We start from the raw sequence: 16,145 nt of genomic DNA, 5'->3' as shown, positions 1-16,145 counted from the left end.
TACAGTTGTTTACTCATTGGCTTTAGACACAAATTCTAATAGAAACAGAAAGAAGAAAAAGTGAGAGTAATTCCAAAACTCTCTTGAAATTATCCGTAGTCCCTCCTGACACTTCTTTAACTGGCCTTTTGTTTTAATGGCTTCAACAGAAGTGTTTTGCTAATGCTGTGAGGTGTGGCTTTGGCTTAGCTGCCTTTTTCTTTTCCAGAGTTAGCCTTTCTCTCTGCACAACATTGCATCCTAGCTCTCAAATTCAACAGGAAATCCCCACTGAATTTGGAGAAATTACGTCTTGCCATCCAGCCTCTTTCCTGGAACACGATGTGATTGCTGACGACATACAGTTGTTCCACTTGACAGTGTTTGCTTGTCTCATTTCACTTTGAATATTCACTGGTGAGTAACAACAGAAGTGGAAAACCTTACTTACCACAGTTTATTATATGTTTCATGCCCATGAAAATTACTTTTATAATACCACTCATGAAGAAATTGACCAGATTAGGATGAATCACCTGACCAGCCTATAGCTACTGGAATGATCCACCATGTGTGACTTGGTGGCATTATTACAAAACGTGGCAGGGTAGACCTGCCCTGCCATCGCGGCAGATGTTCATTTGTAATGCTGTCTTAAGGAGATGAGGAGATGAGAGCGAACTGTTCCAGCAGCTCAGCCTGCCCTGCCAACAGTTCGGAGGAGGAGTTGCCGGTGGGGCTGGAGGCACGTGGGAACCTGGAGCTTGTTTTCACAGGGGTGTCGGCCGTGATGATCGGCCTGGTCATGTTCTCCTTGGGATGCTCTGTGGAGATCCGGAAGCTCTGGTCGCACATCAGGAGACCCTGGGGCATCGCCGTGGGACTGCTCTGCCAGTTTGGGCTCATGCCTCTAACCGCCTATCTCCTGGTCATCAGCTTCTCTCTGAAGCCAGTCCAGGCTGTGGCCGTCCTCATCATGGGGTGCTGCCCCGGGGGGACCATCTCTAACATTTTCACCTTCTGGGCTGATGGAGATATGGATCTCAGGTAAGGTACACTGGGGAAGCTCCGCTGTCTTCCCCTGACAGCACTCTGCCTGCCGTGGGGGTGGCGGTGCGGGGACTGACATGCGTGTGTTAAAGACTCTGCCTGCCCATCTAGGTAGAGATTCCGGTGGGAAACGTTTCACAGAGACTTGTTCAGTCCCAGAAGGACTTTCCTTTCTGAACTTAAAATTTACTTTGCTGTGATTGTCCTGTTTTACTGGCAGCGACTTTTCTGAGGAGAGGGGTTGGGTTCATATGCAGTAGTGAAGGCAGGTCTCCTTCCTCACCCAATGGCCTTTCCTAGGCATGAGCTCATTCTCAGCCACACTGACAGCTTTAACCACCGTCCTGGTTTCACAGTCTCCCAGGACGTAGGTTCAGACACCCAAGAGGCTAAGGATACCGGTTTGTATCTGTGGTGGTGGTGGTGGTGGTGGCATAACCAGAATGAGGGCCTCATGGCTGTAATCAGCAAGGGATGCCTGCACATCTACTTTATGAGATCAGTATCTGGGGGACTGGATAAGGGAGCCTTAGGGGTATGCGATAGACGCATCCTGTGTAAGTGGCCTACTGAGTTCCCTTGGGAAGCAACATAAAGACATGACTAAAATTGTTCTTTCTTGTTGTTTTGCAGATGTTTAACATTCATTACTAGACTCTCATTCCTTTCCTTTAAGCCAGTGACCTTATTTCCAATTATAGTGTAGATAAATACCCCTGGAAAACATTAAGCTTTATCATTCATTTACATTTTAATGAGATTGAATTAATCACATGTATTTTGGAGTACTTGTTTTGATGGGGAAAAAGGAGCATTTGAGGAAAGAATAGAGGAGTCTCAGTTGGAGAAAATGACAGGGTTTAAAAACAGTGGTCTTTCTAGAATCTTTGCTTACTTATGAGCAGACTGTTGCACCTCTTGCCCAGGGAAGGAACTACTTATAAATTTAAACCTTTGTTCAATGTGTATGTCATTTAGTTGAGATTTATTACACAACGAATGAATGAATCAGAGGTGCTGACTGTGCTGGGAGTTGACATTAGTGAGTCAGCTGCAGGTATGGGTTTCTAGTTTCCTGCATGGGCTGAATGTTTAGCATATGGAACTTATTTCACCTATAAATTTTAATGGGTTCATGCCAGGCAGACAAGTAATTAATTTTCATATGGCTATGTTTTTAGTTACCCACTTATCAGAGATTTGAAATGAATCACATTGCTAATTAAAAAAAAACCCCTAATGTGCACTGCTAATTCAAATTCAATAAAGTTGACCATTAATGTAATAATTGGGAAATGATATATATTCTCTACACAAAGTCCGTATAACAGTGATAAATCCCAGGGCCTGAAAGTTTTTGGAAAGAAAAAGGAAACATATTTATAAGTACCCTGACAGGCATGGGGTCTGTGCTTTCATGTTTTCTCTCTTCTTTCTTGGCTCTCAAAATAACCTTGTAAATGACCTTTTATTATTCTGAATTTTACAGCTGAGAAAATTGCGTCTCAGATTGGTTAAGTAGGTTGCCAAATGCTACAAATGAGTACGGCAGAACGCAGATTTAAAGTCACAGCTGTTTCTCATCAGTCTGCAATTTAGGCACTTTCTTCATTTGTTAACACAACTAGATCTTCTGAGTAGGACCATAAATCTTTAAACAGTGTTCTGTTCTGGAAAAGAGAACATTTATTACCTTCATCTCTTATTGGCCAAAATTATAATAAAAACACCAATTATAGGAAGTCTACAAAAGATAAAACTCATTTTACTTCCCTTAATTAGCTTTTAACTTTGGTCAAATTATTTAACCTAAAAGCCTCATTTGTAAAACAGGGTTAAAATTACCTATTCGCCACAAGGATGTATTTTAAGGAGGAAATATATATACAGAATGCCAGGCACACAGTAGGTATGCAGTAAATATTGGCTACTTTCCCATTTTTCTTACAAAATTTTGATTTTGCTAAGTTGGGTAGAACCTGACTCCTGCAGGTGTATTTCCCATTAACCCCTTAAGCACAGCTGTTCAAAACGGACCATGGATTGTTCTTTAAACATACAAACAAAAAACAAAACAAGCAAGATATTTCAATTCTAAGAAATGAAATTTAAAAATGGGAACTAAATATTAGATTTTCAAAAGCTTATAGATACAAAAGTAATAAATCTTAATTCTCAGTAAAAATTGCAAATAGGAAATTCAGTATTATTGAGTGAAACAATATCCAAGTTCATTATGTTTTTCTTTCTAGATTACCAGCAAAAATAACTTTTGAGTAAAACTCAGTAGACAGTCATTGACAGGAATTCTGTGTTCATACCGGATAAAATCCAAGAGCATTTAGTACAACATCCTCATTTTACAAACGAGGAAGTTTAGATGTAGCGCTCTTGAGATGACCCCACATATGTTTCTCATGCCTTAGCTCTGGGCTTCATTCCTTCTACTTGCAGTTCTACACGTGCTCCCACCAACCAAGGTGTTTCAGAATCAAGGCGTTTGAACCCGTTTGTGCATTCTGAGTACCTGATGCTGACACCGGTCATTCTCGCAGTCACCAGGGCCCCTCATCTTGGCAGCCCCCGTGTGACTCCCTTCACGCTTCACTTCCTTTACTCAGCCCCCTGGCTGGTGCTGTGGCCCAGCAGCTGCTCCCTCTCTCTCCGCGTGCGGCACCTCAGGTCAGGCACTGCGATTTCTTTCTTGGCCAACTGCTGTATCGTCACAATAGCCTCTCTACCTCAGTCTTTCCTTCATGGTTTTGTAGTAAGTGGGTAAGGCAGGCTCTGGGGTCAGACTGCTTGTCTGTATATCCTGACCGGGGATCTCTTTTCTGTAACTGGAAATCATAGCACTTCCTTTACGGTATTATGAGGAAAAAAGGAGCGTGTTGTACATACAAGTGTAAAGGCTTCCCACACCTGCTGAGTGGGGCAGAGCCTGACTGACTCCTGCAGGTTTATTTCCCATTAACCCCGTAAGCACAGCTGGTCCGTGATCAAAACGGACCACGAATTGTTCTTTAAACATACTTCACACTTTTCCAACTTTCTTTAGCCCATTGTCCTCACAGCCTGCGATGACAACTGGCCTGATCTGTCTCCTCCAATCATCCTTCATTATAACTGTTCTGGAAAGCAGTTGGCCCACATGTACAAGAGCCTGAAAATTATCCTGCCCCTGGACTGAGCTCCACTGATCTTGGCAGGGCTCCCTCACATGTCTGGGAACTGGCTAAATGTAGACTGATCTCGGATGGCCTCAGCTGGGACAACTGGGCTCTCCTCCATGTGGTCTCTTGTTCTCCAGCAGGCTAGCCTAGACCTAACCACAGGACAGTGTCTGGGTTCTGAAAAAGAGGAAGCTTACAAGGTCTCTTGAGACCTGAGCTTGAAAGCTGTTCATCATCACTTCTACACATTACAGTGGCTAATGCAGTTTGCAAGGCCAGCCCAAATACAAGGACTGGCGAAGCAGATTCTGTCTCTCGATGGGATGAGCTGCAAAGTCACAGTGCGGAGGGCATGGAAAAGAGGTGGGAAAAGAACTGGAGATATTTTTGCAATCTACTATACTAAGGATGGACAGAATTCTTGCGTTGGACAGCAGGACATGAAAACTGAGATCTGGCAGTACAGTGTTGTGGTTAAGGGCACCAGTCTGGAGCCAGTAAGTAGATCCATCACTTACTAACTGGGTCATCTTGACAGGTTATGTAAATTCTCTATATTTTAGTTTCCTTACTTCTAAAATAGGGAGAAACATAAGTTACCTCATGGGTTGTTGTAAGGATTGAATGAGTTAATATATATAAAGTGCTTAGAGTCTTACTGGCACAAAATGCTATGTGAGTTGTTATTATTATTATTATTATTATTATTATTATTATGTGGGTCAGGCAAAAGAGCACTGTGTCAGGGGTCTGTGTTTTAGTCTCTGCTCAAGCAGCTGTGTGCCTTTGAGCAATTACCTTTCTGGGCCCATTTCCTCATTTGTAAAATCATTGGGTTAGACTCTCTGAGGTCCTTTCTTTTTCTTTTCTTTTCCATTATGGTTTATTACAGAATATTGAATAGAGTTCCCTGTGCTCTACAGTAGGATCTTATTGTTTATCCATTCTATATATAATAGTGTGCATCTGCTAATCCCAAACTCCCAATCCATCCCTCCCCTGCCTGCCTCCCCCTTGGCAATCACAAGTCTGTTCTCTATGTCTGTAAGTCTGTTTCTGTTTTACAGGTAAGTCCATTTGTGTCATATGAGGTCCTTTTGTCTGTTGTGGTAAAATATACATAACATAGCATTTACCATTTCAACATTTTTAAGTGTACAATTCAGTGGTATTAAGTACATTCACATTGTTGTACAATCATTACCACCATCCATCTCTAGAACTTTTTCATCTTCCCAAATTGAAACTCTGTATCCATTAAAAAATAATTCCTCCTTCCCTTCAGGCCCTGGCAACTGCCTTTCTTTCTTTCTTTCTTTCTTTCTTTCTTTCTTTCTTTCTTTCTTTCTTTCTTTCTTTCTTTCTTTTTCTTTCTTTCTTTCCTTCCTTTCTTTCTTTCTTTCTTTCTTTCTTTCTTTCTTTCTTTCTTTCTTTCTTTCTTTCTTTCTTTCTTTCCTTTCTTTCTGTCATAGAATCTTTTTATTTTACATGTTTACATCATAGCAAGAGAATCCATCCTCATAGCAAGAGAATCCATCCTCTACATCACCCTGATCGGAACCCCCACCCATTATGTGTTTACATAAATACTCTTCAATGGTCATCAGTGTTCAAAAAAAAATATTGAAAACTCCTTCTGCATCCCAGTCTAACCTGGAAAGCAAAGAATATTTACAGATATTTTCTCCCCACAGTGAAACTTATTTCTGGATTGGATGTGTCTGAGTTCTTTTGAGGTCACATGACTAGGCAATCCAATTTATCATCTGCAAAACCTGCTTAAGGCATTAAGTAACCCCCTTAAGTGGACAGGATTTTTGGATCCTTTTGTAATGAGTGTCTTAAATGCTAAGAAGGCTGACCGTCTGGCGCCTGACTGGTTTGGCTGCCCACCATGAAACCTCAAACCATGCCCCAAGATAAGCTTGCTGTCTGGGGAGCAAGCTAGCTTTTCAGTTTCACCTTGACCTTTACTGACTTTTCAGAACTCCTTCCCAAATGGGCTGCCTGCAGACTTCCTGCTGCTAGAATCCCAAAGGTCCCTGGTGGAACACCATTGAATCCTTGCTCCTGCACCTCCCTGCCCCCTACCCCTGCCGTGTGCTTTCTTCACACAGCCTCTCAGGGGATGTGTGTGTCCACGTCCTAGCAGTGAGCCACGGAAAAACGTTATCTTTCAAGCATAGGCCGTTCAGAGAGGGCAGCTGACAGAGAGGGCTAGGTGACAGAAGGGGCCCAGGGGGAATGTGGAGAGTGTCTGGCTTGCCAATCAATAACTACATTCCAGGTGGTGGTGACAAGTATTAGCGTCAACTCAGGTGGAGCTCTTTTAAGACCTCCTGCCAAAAACACGTTAGAGAAAACTGGAGTAAAGGGCAGATCTGGTATGCTTTTGGATATACTAAGAGGTATCAAGTCAAAGTCTAACTTAACTTCTGTAGTGAGGAAACCATTAATTTACTTCTCTGAAGAGAAGAAAAACAAAGCAAGAGGCCACAAGCATCCTGGACTCAGGCTATTCGGAATCTGTTGAAGGTCAGGGGTGGGTCAGGGAAGCAAGGGTGAGGTGTGGAGTGTGGAGCAGGAGGAGGAGTGGGCAAGGACCTGAGTCCTCTGAAATTCAACAGTTCGGCAGCAGGAAGCAACAATAGTCCCACTGTTCTATGGAGCCGCCATTCTGCTTTCTGTTTCTGTGAATTTGACTACTTTAGGTATCTCATATTAGTGAAATTGTACAACACTGTCCTTTTGTGTCTGCCTTATTTCACTTAGCATAAGGTCTTCAGAGTGCATCTATGTTGTAGTTTGTGTCAGAATTTCCTTTCTTTTTTGAAGGCTGAATAATAATCCATTGTATGTATATAAGACATTTTGTTTATCCGTTCATCTCTTGATGGACACTTGGGTTATTTCTACCTTTTGGCTATTTTAAGTAATGCTGTCATGAATATGGGTGTGCAAATATCTGTTGGAGTCCTTGCTTTCAATTCTTTTGAGTATAAACCAGTAGTGGATCTGAGGGTCTTTTAAGTTTTAAGTATTTTATGACAATAGGAAAAGCAAAGCAAATTATATAGTCTAAGCATTCCTCTCTCCCACCCTCTGTCCTGTAGCACTAAGTATGCAGTGCTTTTTTGTTGTCTGTTTGAGGACACTGCAGTAGCTGGGCTACTTACCGGTCTCACTAGGTCTCTGAGCTCCTCCAGGGCTTGTTCCTCTTTGTGTGCTCAGTGCCAGCCTAGTGGTGGCAGGCGCTTGATAGACTGGAGTGAATGACTGAAGGAAAGTTTCTGATTGCACGTGTGTGTTACAGAAGCTTCTCTTGAAATGCAATCAGTTTATTGGTACAACTCAGGACAGCTCCCACTGTTTTAGTTTGATAACTTTTTTTTTTTTTTTTGCCACACCATGCTTGTGGGATCTCAATTCCCCAACCAGGGCTTGAACCCTGGCCCTGGCATTGAAAACCCAGAATCCTAACCACTAGGCAACCTGGGAACTCTAGTTTGATAACTTTTGATATATGAAGTCTGTTCTTGCCTGAGATGTGTTTGTGTCCTCAGCAGCAGAGAAAGAATTCTGACCACTGGTGGTGGTAGAGCCTGAGGGATTCAGTGGCCAGTTTTGACTTTGGAACTTTAAAGGAGCTCCTGATCTTTCAGTAGAGACCCTGAAAATAGGACTTCAGATTCTTTAGGTCTGTCTAACAGAGCCTGGTGGAGAACCAAAGATCATCTTGGAGACAGAACTTAAACTGAATCCATGTGACTTAGTGTATTTCTATAATGCTGTGTACCTTACTTTCCTTGTTTGTAAAATGAAAAAAATACCCACCCATAGCATTGTTTTGTAGACAAAAAGAGAAAATGTATATAATGAGGTCTCTTACTTAGCAGGTGGTGCTCAATAAATGCTGGTTACTGTTCTTGAGAAGCAGCAGATAGGAGTAACATTTATATTTGGGGCTGGAAGACCTGGCCTTGAACTCCTCTCTAGGGCCAAGTCTGTTGATCTGATCTTATAGCATATTCCATGTCCATCTGACTACCTAGATATTTTTAAAGATTTTTTTCAGTGGAGAAGCAAGTGTGTACTTCCATAGCTTTGGGTGTCAAAGTTCCTGAGTTTATTGGTTTCAAACTAAAACAGCATGTGTATAATTTAAACCCAATTGCAAAATGGTATACTTATTGACACTACATTTTAATATAATGCCTATATATGTAATTTTCATGTTTTAAAGGAGGTTCAGGATTTACCTGTTTGTCCAGACTTGCTGAATCTGTTTCATTATTCTCTGTAATAGTTTGGAGATGGTGATGCCATTCTTCTTAGTGCAAGTGGAATCTTGTTATATTAAAGTCAGATTTTGCCAACAATTTTACTATATGTGAACAGCCAAGAGACCCAGTTGACCACATCTTCTGTTTATGCTACATTGGAATTTCATGGCAGTAAAACAAAAGGTGTGACTATCCAATGCACTCATACACATTCACTATGTGCTTTTCCAGCTTTGTTGGTATTTATAACCGTTGGCAGAGCACCAGGGTCATCTGTTGCCTTCCTTGACCATTACTATGAATATTATGGACGTGAAGTTGTATAAAGGATGGAAGTAGTAACCTGTGTAATCAAGGATATATAATCAGTCTGATATAATCTCACACTTTGCTTCCCACAGTCATGAATCTTACCTTTCTGGTGTTTGAACCAAAGCCATATAGGAGGAAAATGCCCTGTTAGTTCTCCAGAAGTTCAAGATCAAAATGATATAATATAGAATTCCTTTCAGGATGTGGTGATATGCAGAGCCAGGAATATAGCACTATCATGGACTAGGAATTTGGAAAAGTGTTCCAGACACATTTTTCATGGATACAGAGGTTTGAGAGCTGTGGCAAGCTACTTTTCTTCCTTAATCTGCTCTACAGTTAGGAAGAAGACTTTGCTCAAAGTAAGCATTCTCAATAGGATAAGATAATTTTAAATCACATATGAGATAAAATATATGCAAGAACTGCTCAGAAAAGTTTGAAAAGAAAGACTTATACAGAAGTGTCTTCTCTGTTGTATACAGAAATACACTACAAAAACACTGTAATTAAAACAGTCTGGTATTTGCTTAGAAAAAAACATTTTGAACACATTTGAACATATATTTAATATATAATGAAGTTGGCACTTCAGTTTAGTGGAAAATTGTTTATTTGGAAATTTTAACACACTTGCCTCTCAATATAGACAACAATAGATTAGTTTCATACCTTACACAATGTAAAATATAAATTTTAGATAAGTTAAAAATATAAATGTAAAACATAAACCTATGAAAAAGTAAAAAGTGGGGGCAATATTTGAATAACCTCAGGAGAGGGGGAAATCTTTAATAAGACAAGGACTCAGAAGCCAGGGGAAAAAATGGACAGATGGACAGATTTGACTGTCTCAGTGTTATTTATTATGGCAAAAGTCATAAGCATAGTAAAAATATGAATAACCTTGGCAGAAATATTTATTACATTTAAATTAAAAAAATTATTTAATTTATTTATTGGTTGCATTGGGTCTTTGTTGCTGCTCACGGGCTTTCTCTAGTTGTGGTGAGCAGGGGCTACTCTTTGTTGCGGTGCGCAGGCTTCTCATTGTGGTGGCTTTCCTTGTTGCAGAGCATGGCCTCCAGGTGCACAGGCTTCAGTAGTTGTGGCACATGGGCTTAGTTGCTCCATGGCACGTGGGATCGTCCCAGACCAGGGATCAAACCCATGTCCCCTGTGTTTGTAGGCAGATTCTTAACCACTGTGCCAACAGGGAAGTCCCTGTATTACATTTGATATGTACCCTAATTTTAAAATAGCTCCCACAAGTTGAGAAAAGAAAAACTAGACAAGCAAGGCTTTTGGGGGGGGGGCAGGTATCCAAGAGGTTAATAAACATGGAAGAAAGCACAACCTTGTAGAGAGGCAGGTGTATAAAAAAGAAGAGTGAGATGTGTTTTTCAATATTCTCATGAGAATTAAAAGGGATTGATCACCTCCGGTATAGGCAAGATTGTGAAATGCAGCAAGCTTTTTTGAAAATAATCCGGTAGTATCTATTAAAATAAAAAACAAACTTTTGACACAGCAGTTCCACTTTGGAGAATCTATTCTACAGAAAGAAAAGAATTATTTCAAGTGAAACATGTATAAGAATGTTTATTGTAACATTATTTATAATGGAAGAAAACTCAAACAATTTTTTCATCATTATTGGAGTGATGGAAGAAATTATGGCATATTTATGTTGTACTCTGCAGTTTTTTTGTTTTTGTTTTTGGCTGCACTGGGTCTTTGTTGCTGCATGTGGGCTTTCTCTAGTTGCAGCAAGCAGGGGCATTGTGGTGCAAGGGCTTCTTTTGTTGCGGAGCATGGGCTCAAGGCATGCAGGCTTCAGTAGTTGTGGCACGAAGGCTCAGTAGTTGTGATGCATGGGTTTAGTTGCTCCACGGCATGTGGGATCTTCCTGGACCAGGGATTGAACCCATGTCCCTTGCATTGGCAGGCGGATTCTCAACCACTGCGCCACCAGGGAAGTCCTACTCTGCAGTTCTTAAAACAAACCTTTTTTTTTTTAATCAGTTGTCCCGAAAAATGCCTATAATATTAAGTAGAGAGAAAAAAAGAGCAACCAAGCTGCAGAGTAAGTTGTATCGTGTGATTGCTTTAAAAAGAAAAAAAAATAAAATAAGCTTCTATTCACTGAACAAGCAGCTATGAAATAGGACTATTTAAATGGAAACAAAGAGGAGAAGTAATATATACAAATACTTGTGAATCACCTAAGTCTGATTTTCTGAAAGGGTCACCAAACAGTTAAATATTTGACAGTGCATCTTAGGTACCTCTAGATTCCCAAATGAGGGATTGTTGGATCAAAGGGTAAACACATGTATAATTTTGCTAGATATTACCAAACTCCCTCCAGGGTTGGCCATTTTGCATTTTCACTGGCAATGATTGAGAGTACAGGAGGAATATTTTTAATATCATTGAATATAATGGTTGCTGCTTTGCCAGGAGTGTAAGTATTCTTCTGATAGAAAATGTCAGAGTAATCACAGATTATTTTATAGGCAGGGTAATTAGATGGAAGCATTGGTGATTCATGTTATGAGGAAGAGTGATGGGTGACTTGCAGGCCTGATCAAGTGCTGGAGGACCCTTGGCTATCTCTGCAGAAGACCTTAGTCCTATGAAGGGTCTCATTCCCCTCCTCTGTCTCTTGGCCATTTGCACCATAGACACAGGTTGGGCATATACTATGTGCAAGGCAGTCTGCTGTGAGAACTTAAACCATGAATATTAAAATATTCCCAAGAGATGGTTCAAGATGGCGGAGTAGAAGGACGTGCGCTCACTCCCTCTTGCGAGAGCACCAGAATCACAACTGATTGCTGAACAATCATCAGTAAGAAGACACTGGAACTCATCAAAAAAGACACCCCACATCCAGAGACAAAGGAGAAGCTGCAATAAGACAGTAGGAGGGGCACGATCGCAATAAAACCAAATCCCAAAACCACTGCGTGGGTGACTCAAAAACTGGAGAACAGTTATACTACAGAATTCCACTCACTGGAGTGAGAGTTCTGAGTCCCACGTCAGGCTTCCCAACCTGGGGGTCCAGTGACAGGAGGAAGAATCCCCAGAGAATCAGACTTTGGAGGCCAGCAGGATTTGATTGCAGGACTTCTACAGGGCTGGGGGAAACAGAGACTCCACTCTTGGAGGGCACACAAAAAGTAGTGTGTGCACCAGGACCCAGGGGGAGGGAGCAGCGACCCCTGCCCCTTCCTACCTGCTAAACCAGACCTACCTACTGGTGTTGGAGGGCCACCTGCAGAGATGGGTGGTGGCTGTGGCTCACTGTGGGGATGGGGACACTGGCAGCGGGGGTTCTGGGAAGTGCTCATTGTCTTGAGCCCTTCCAGAGTCTGCCATTAGCCCTGCTAAAGAGCTTGTAAGCTCCAGGACTGGGTCACCTCAGGCCAAACAATCAACAGTGTGGGAACACAGCCCCACCCATTGGCAGACAAGTGGATTAAAGTTTTACTGAGCTCTGTCCACCAAAGCAACACCCAGCCCTACCCACCACCAGTCCCTTGCATCAGGAAGTCCACACAAGCCTCTTAGATAGCCTCACCCACCAGAGGGCAGATAGCAGTATCAAGAAGAACTATAATCCTGCATCCTGTGGAATGAAATCCACAGCCACAGAAAGATAGGAAAATGAAAAGGCAGAGGACTTTGCACCAGATGAATGAACAAGATGAAACCTCAGAAAAATAGCGAAATGAAGTGGAGATAGGCATCCTTCCAGAAAAAGAATTCAGAATGGTGATAGTGAAGATGATCCAGGACTTTGAAAAAAGACTGGGTGCAAAGATCGAAAAGATGCAAGAAAAGTTTTAACAAAGACCTAGAAGAATTAAAGAACAAACAAACAGAGATAAGTAATACAATAACCGAAATAAAAAATACACTAGAAGGAACCCATAACAGATTAACTGAGGTAGAAGAATGGATAAGTGACCTGGAAGACAGAATGGTGAAAATCAGTGACATGGAAAAGAATAAAGAATGAAAAGAACTGAAGACAGCCTAAGAGACCTCTGGGACAACATTAAATGCACCAACATTCACAATATAGGAGTCCCAGAAGGAGAAGAGAGAGAGAAAGGACCCGAGAAAATATTGGAAGAGATTATAGTCAAAAACTTCCCTAACAGGGGGAGGGAAATAGCCAACCAAGTCCAGGAAGTGCAGGGAGTCCCAGGCAGGATAAACCCAAGGAGAAACATGCCAAGATACATAGTAGTCAAATTGACAAAAATTAAAGACAGAGAAAAATTATTAAAAGCAACAGGGGAAAAACAACAAATAACATACAAGGGAGCTCCCATAAAGTTAATAGCTGATTTCTCAGCAGAAACTCTGCAAGCCAGAAGGGAGTGGCACAATATATTTCAAGTGATGGAAGGGAAGAACCTACAACCAAGAATACTCTACCCAGCAAGGATCTCATTCAGATTCGATGGAGAAATCAAAAGCTTTACAGACAAGCAACAGCTAAGAGAATTCAGCACCACCAAACCAGCCCTACAACAAATGCTAAAGTAACTTCTCTAAGTGGGAAACACAAGAGAAGAAAGGGACCTACAAAAATAAACCCAAAACAATTAAAAAAATGGTAACAGGAACATACATGTTGACAATTACCTTGAATGTAAATGGACTAAATGCACCAACCAAAAGACACAGACTGGCTGAATGGATACAAAAACAAGAACCATATATTTGCTGTCTACAAGAGACTCCCTTCAGACCTAGGGACACATACAGACTGAAAGTGAGGGGATGGAAAAAGATATTTCATGCAAATGGAAATCAAAGGAAAGCTGGAGTAGCAATACTCATATAAGATAAAATAGACTTTAAAATAAAAAATGTTGCAAGAGATAAGAAAAGACACTACATAAGAATCAAGGGATCAATCCAAGAAGCGGAGATAATTGTAAATATATATGCACCCAATATAGGAGCACCTCAATACAAAAGGCAAACACTAACAACTATAAAAGAGGAAATTGACAGTAACACAATAATAGTGGGGGACTTTAACACCCTACTTACACCAATGAACGGATCATCCAGACAGAAAATTAATAAGGAAACACAAGCTTTAAATGACACAATAGACCAGCTAGATTTAATTGATATTTATAGGACATTACATCCAAAAACAGCAGATTATAATTTCTTCTCAAGTGCATATGGGACATTCTCCAGGATACATCATATTTTGGGTCACAAATCAAACCTTGGTAAATTTAAGAAAACTGACATTGTATCAAGCATCTTTTCTGACCACAATGCTATGAGATTAGAAATCAAGTATAGGAAAAGAACTGTAAAAAACACAAACACATGGAGGCTAAACAGTACACTACTAAATAACCAAGAGATCACTGAAGAAATCAAAGAGGAAATCAAAAATTACCTAGAGACACCTCACAATGAAAACACACTGATCCAAAACCTATGGGATGCAGCAAAGGCAGTTCTAAGAGGGAAGTTTACAGCAATAAAATCCTACCTCAAGAAACAAGCAAAATCCCAAATAAAAACTCTAACCTCACACCTAAAGAAACTAGAGAAAGAAGAACAAATGAAAGCCAAAATTAGTAGAAGGAGAGAAATCATAAAGATCAGAGCAGAAATAAATGAAATAGAAACAAAACAATAGCGAAAATCAATAAAGCTAAAAGCTGGTTCTTTGAATAGATAAATAAAATTGATAAACCTTTAGCAAGACTCATCAAGAAAAAGAGGGAGAGGACTCAAATCAATAAAATTAGAAACGAAACAGAAGTTACAGTGGACACTGCAGAAATAAAAAGCATCATAAGAGACTACTATATGCCAATTGGCAAAAGCAACTGTATGCCAATAAAATGGACAACCTGGAAGAAATGGACGATTTCTTAGAAAGGTATAATCTTCCGAGCCTGAATCAGGAAGAAATAGAAAATATGAACAGGCCAATCACAAGTAATGAAATTGAAGCTGTGATTAAAAATCTTTGAACAAACAAAAGTCTAGGACCAGAAGTCTTCACAGGTGAATTTTATCAAACATTTAGAGAAGAGCTAACACCTATCCTTCTCAAACTCTTCCAAAACATTTCAGAGGAAGGAACACTTCCAAACTCATTCTACGAGGCCACCATCACCCTGATACCAAAACCAGACAAAGATACTACAAAAAGAGAAGATTATAGACCAGTATCACTGATGAATTTAGATGCAAATATCCTCAACAAAATACTAGCAACCAGAATCCAATAATACATTAAAAGGATCATATACCATAATCAAGTGGGGTTTATCCCTGGAATGCAACGATTCTTCAATATATGCAAATCAATCAATGTGATATACCATATTAACAAATTAAAGGATAAAAACCACATGATAATAGATACAGAAAAAGCTTTTGACAAAATTCAACACCTATTTATGATAAAAACTCTCCAGAAAGCAGGCATAGAGGGAACCTACCTCAACATAATAAAAGCCATATATGACAAACCCACAGCAAACATCATTCTCAATGGTGAAAAACTGAAAGCATTCCCTCTAAGATGAGGAACAAGACAAGGATGTCCACTCTCACCACTGCTATTCAACATAGTTTTGGAAGTCCTTGCCACAGCAATCAGAGAAGAAAAAGAAATCAAAGAATCCAAATTGGAGAAGAAGTAAAACTGTCTCTGTTTTCAGATGACATGATACTATACATAGAAAATCCTAAACACACCACCAGAAAACTACTAGAGCTAATCAATGAATTTGGTAAAGTTGAGGATACAAAACTAATGCACAGAAATCCCTTGCATTCCTGTATACTAACAACGAAATATCAGAAAGAGAAATTAAGGAAATTATCCCATCCACCATTGCAACAAAAAGAATAAAATAACTAGGAATAAACCTAACTAAGGAGGTAAAAGAGCTGTACTCAGAAAACTAAGACACCGATGAAAGTAATCAAAGATGACACAAACGGATGGAGAGACATACCACGTTTTTGGATTGGAAGAATCAACATTGTGAAAATGACTATATTACCAAAAGCAATTTACAGATTCAATGCAATCCCTATCAAATTACCAATGGCATTTTTTACAGAACTAGAACAAAAAATCCTAAAATTTGTATGGAGACACAAAAGACCCCAAATAGCCAAAGCAGTCTTGAGGGGAAAAAATGGAGCTGGGGGAATCAGAGTCCCTGACTTCAGACTATACTACAAAGCTACAGTAATCAAGAAAACATCGTACTGGCACAAAAACAGAAATACAGATCAATGGAACAGGATAGAAAGCCCAGAGATAAACTAT

At 40.3% G+C, this 16,145-nt stretch overlaps 1 protein-coding gene across 1 annotated transcript in view; it reads left to right on the top strand.

The window, feature by feature from the left end:
* The first annotated feature begins 613 nt into the window (after positions 1 to 613).
* Positions 614 to 16,145, top strand: part of SLC10A6 (solute carrier family 10 member 6) — a 31,458-nt gene continuing 15,926 nt past the window's right edge. Inside the window, exon 1 of the mRNA XM_057728792.1 lies at positions 614 to 1,026. Coding sequence (XP_057584775.1) covers positions 650 to 1,026 — 377 coding nt within the window. The 5' untranslated portion in view covers positions 614 to 649. The remainder of the gene's footprint in view (positions 1,027 to 16,145) is intronic.

Source organism: Hippopotamus amphibius, chromosome 3 (assembly GCF_030028045.1).
Source record: "Hippopotamus amphibius kiboko isolate mHipAmp2 chromosome 3, mHipAmp2.hap2, whole genome shotgun sequence".
NCBI lineage: Eukaryota > Metazoa > Chordata > Mammalia > Artiodactyla > Hippopotamidae > Hippopotamus > Hippopotamus amphibius.
The sequence above is the reverse complement of the archived record's forward strand: the minus strand, read 5'-3'. Positions and strand labels throughout refer to the sequence as shown.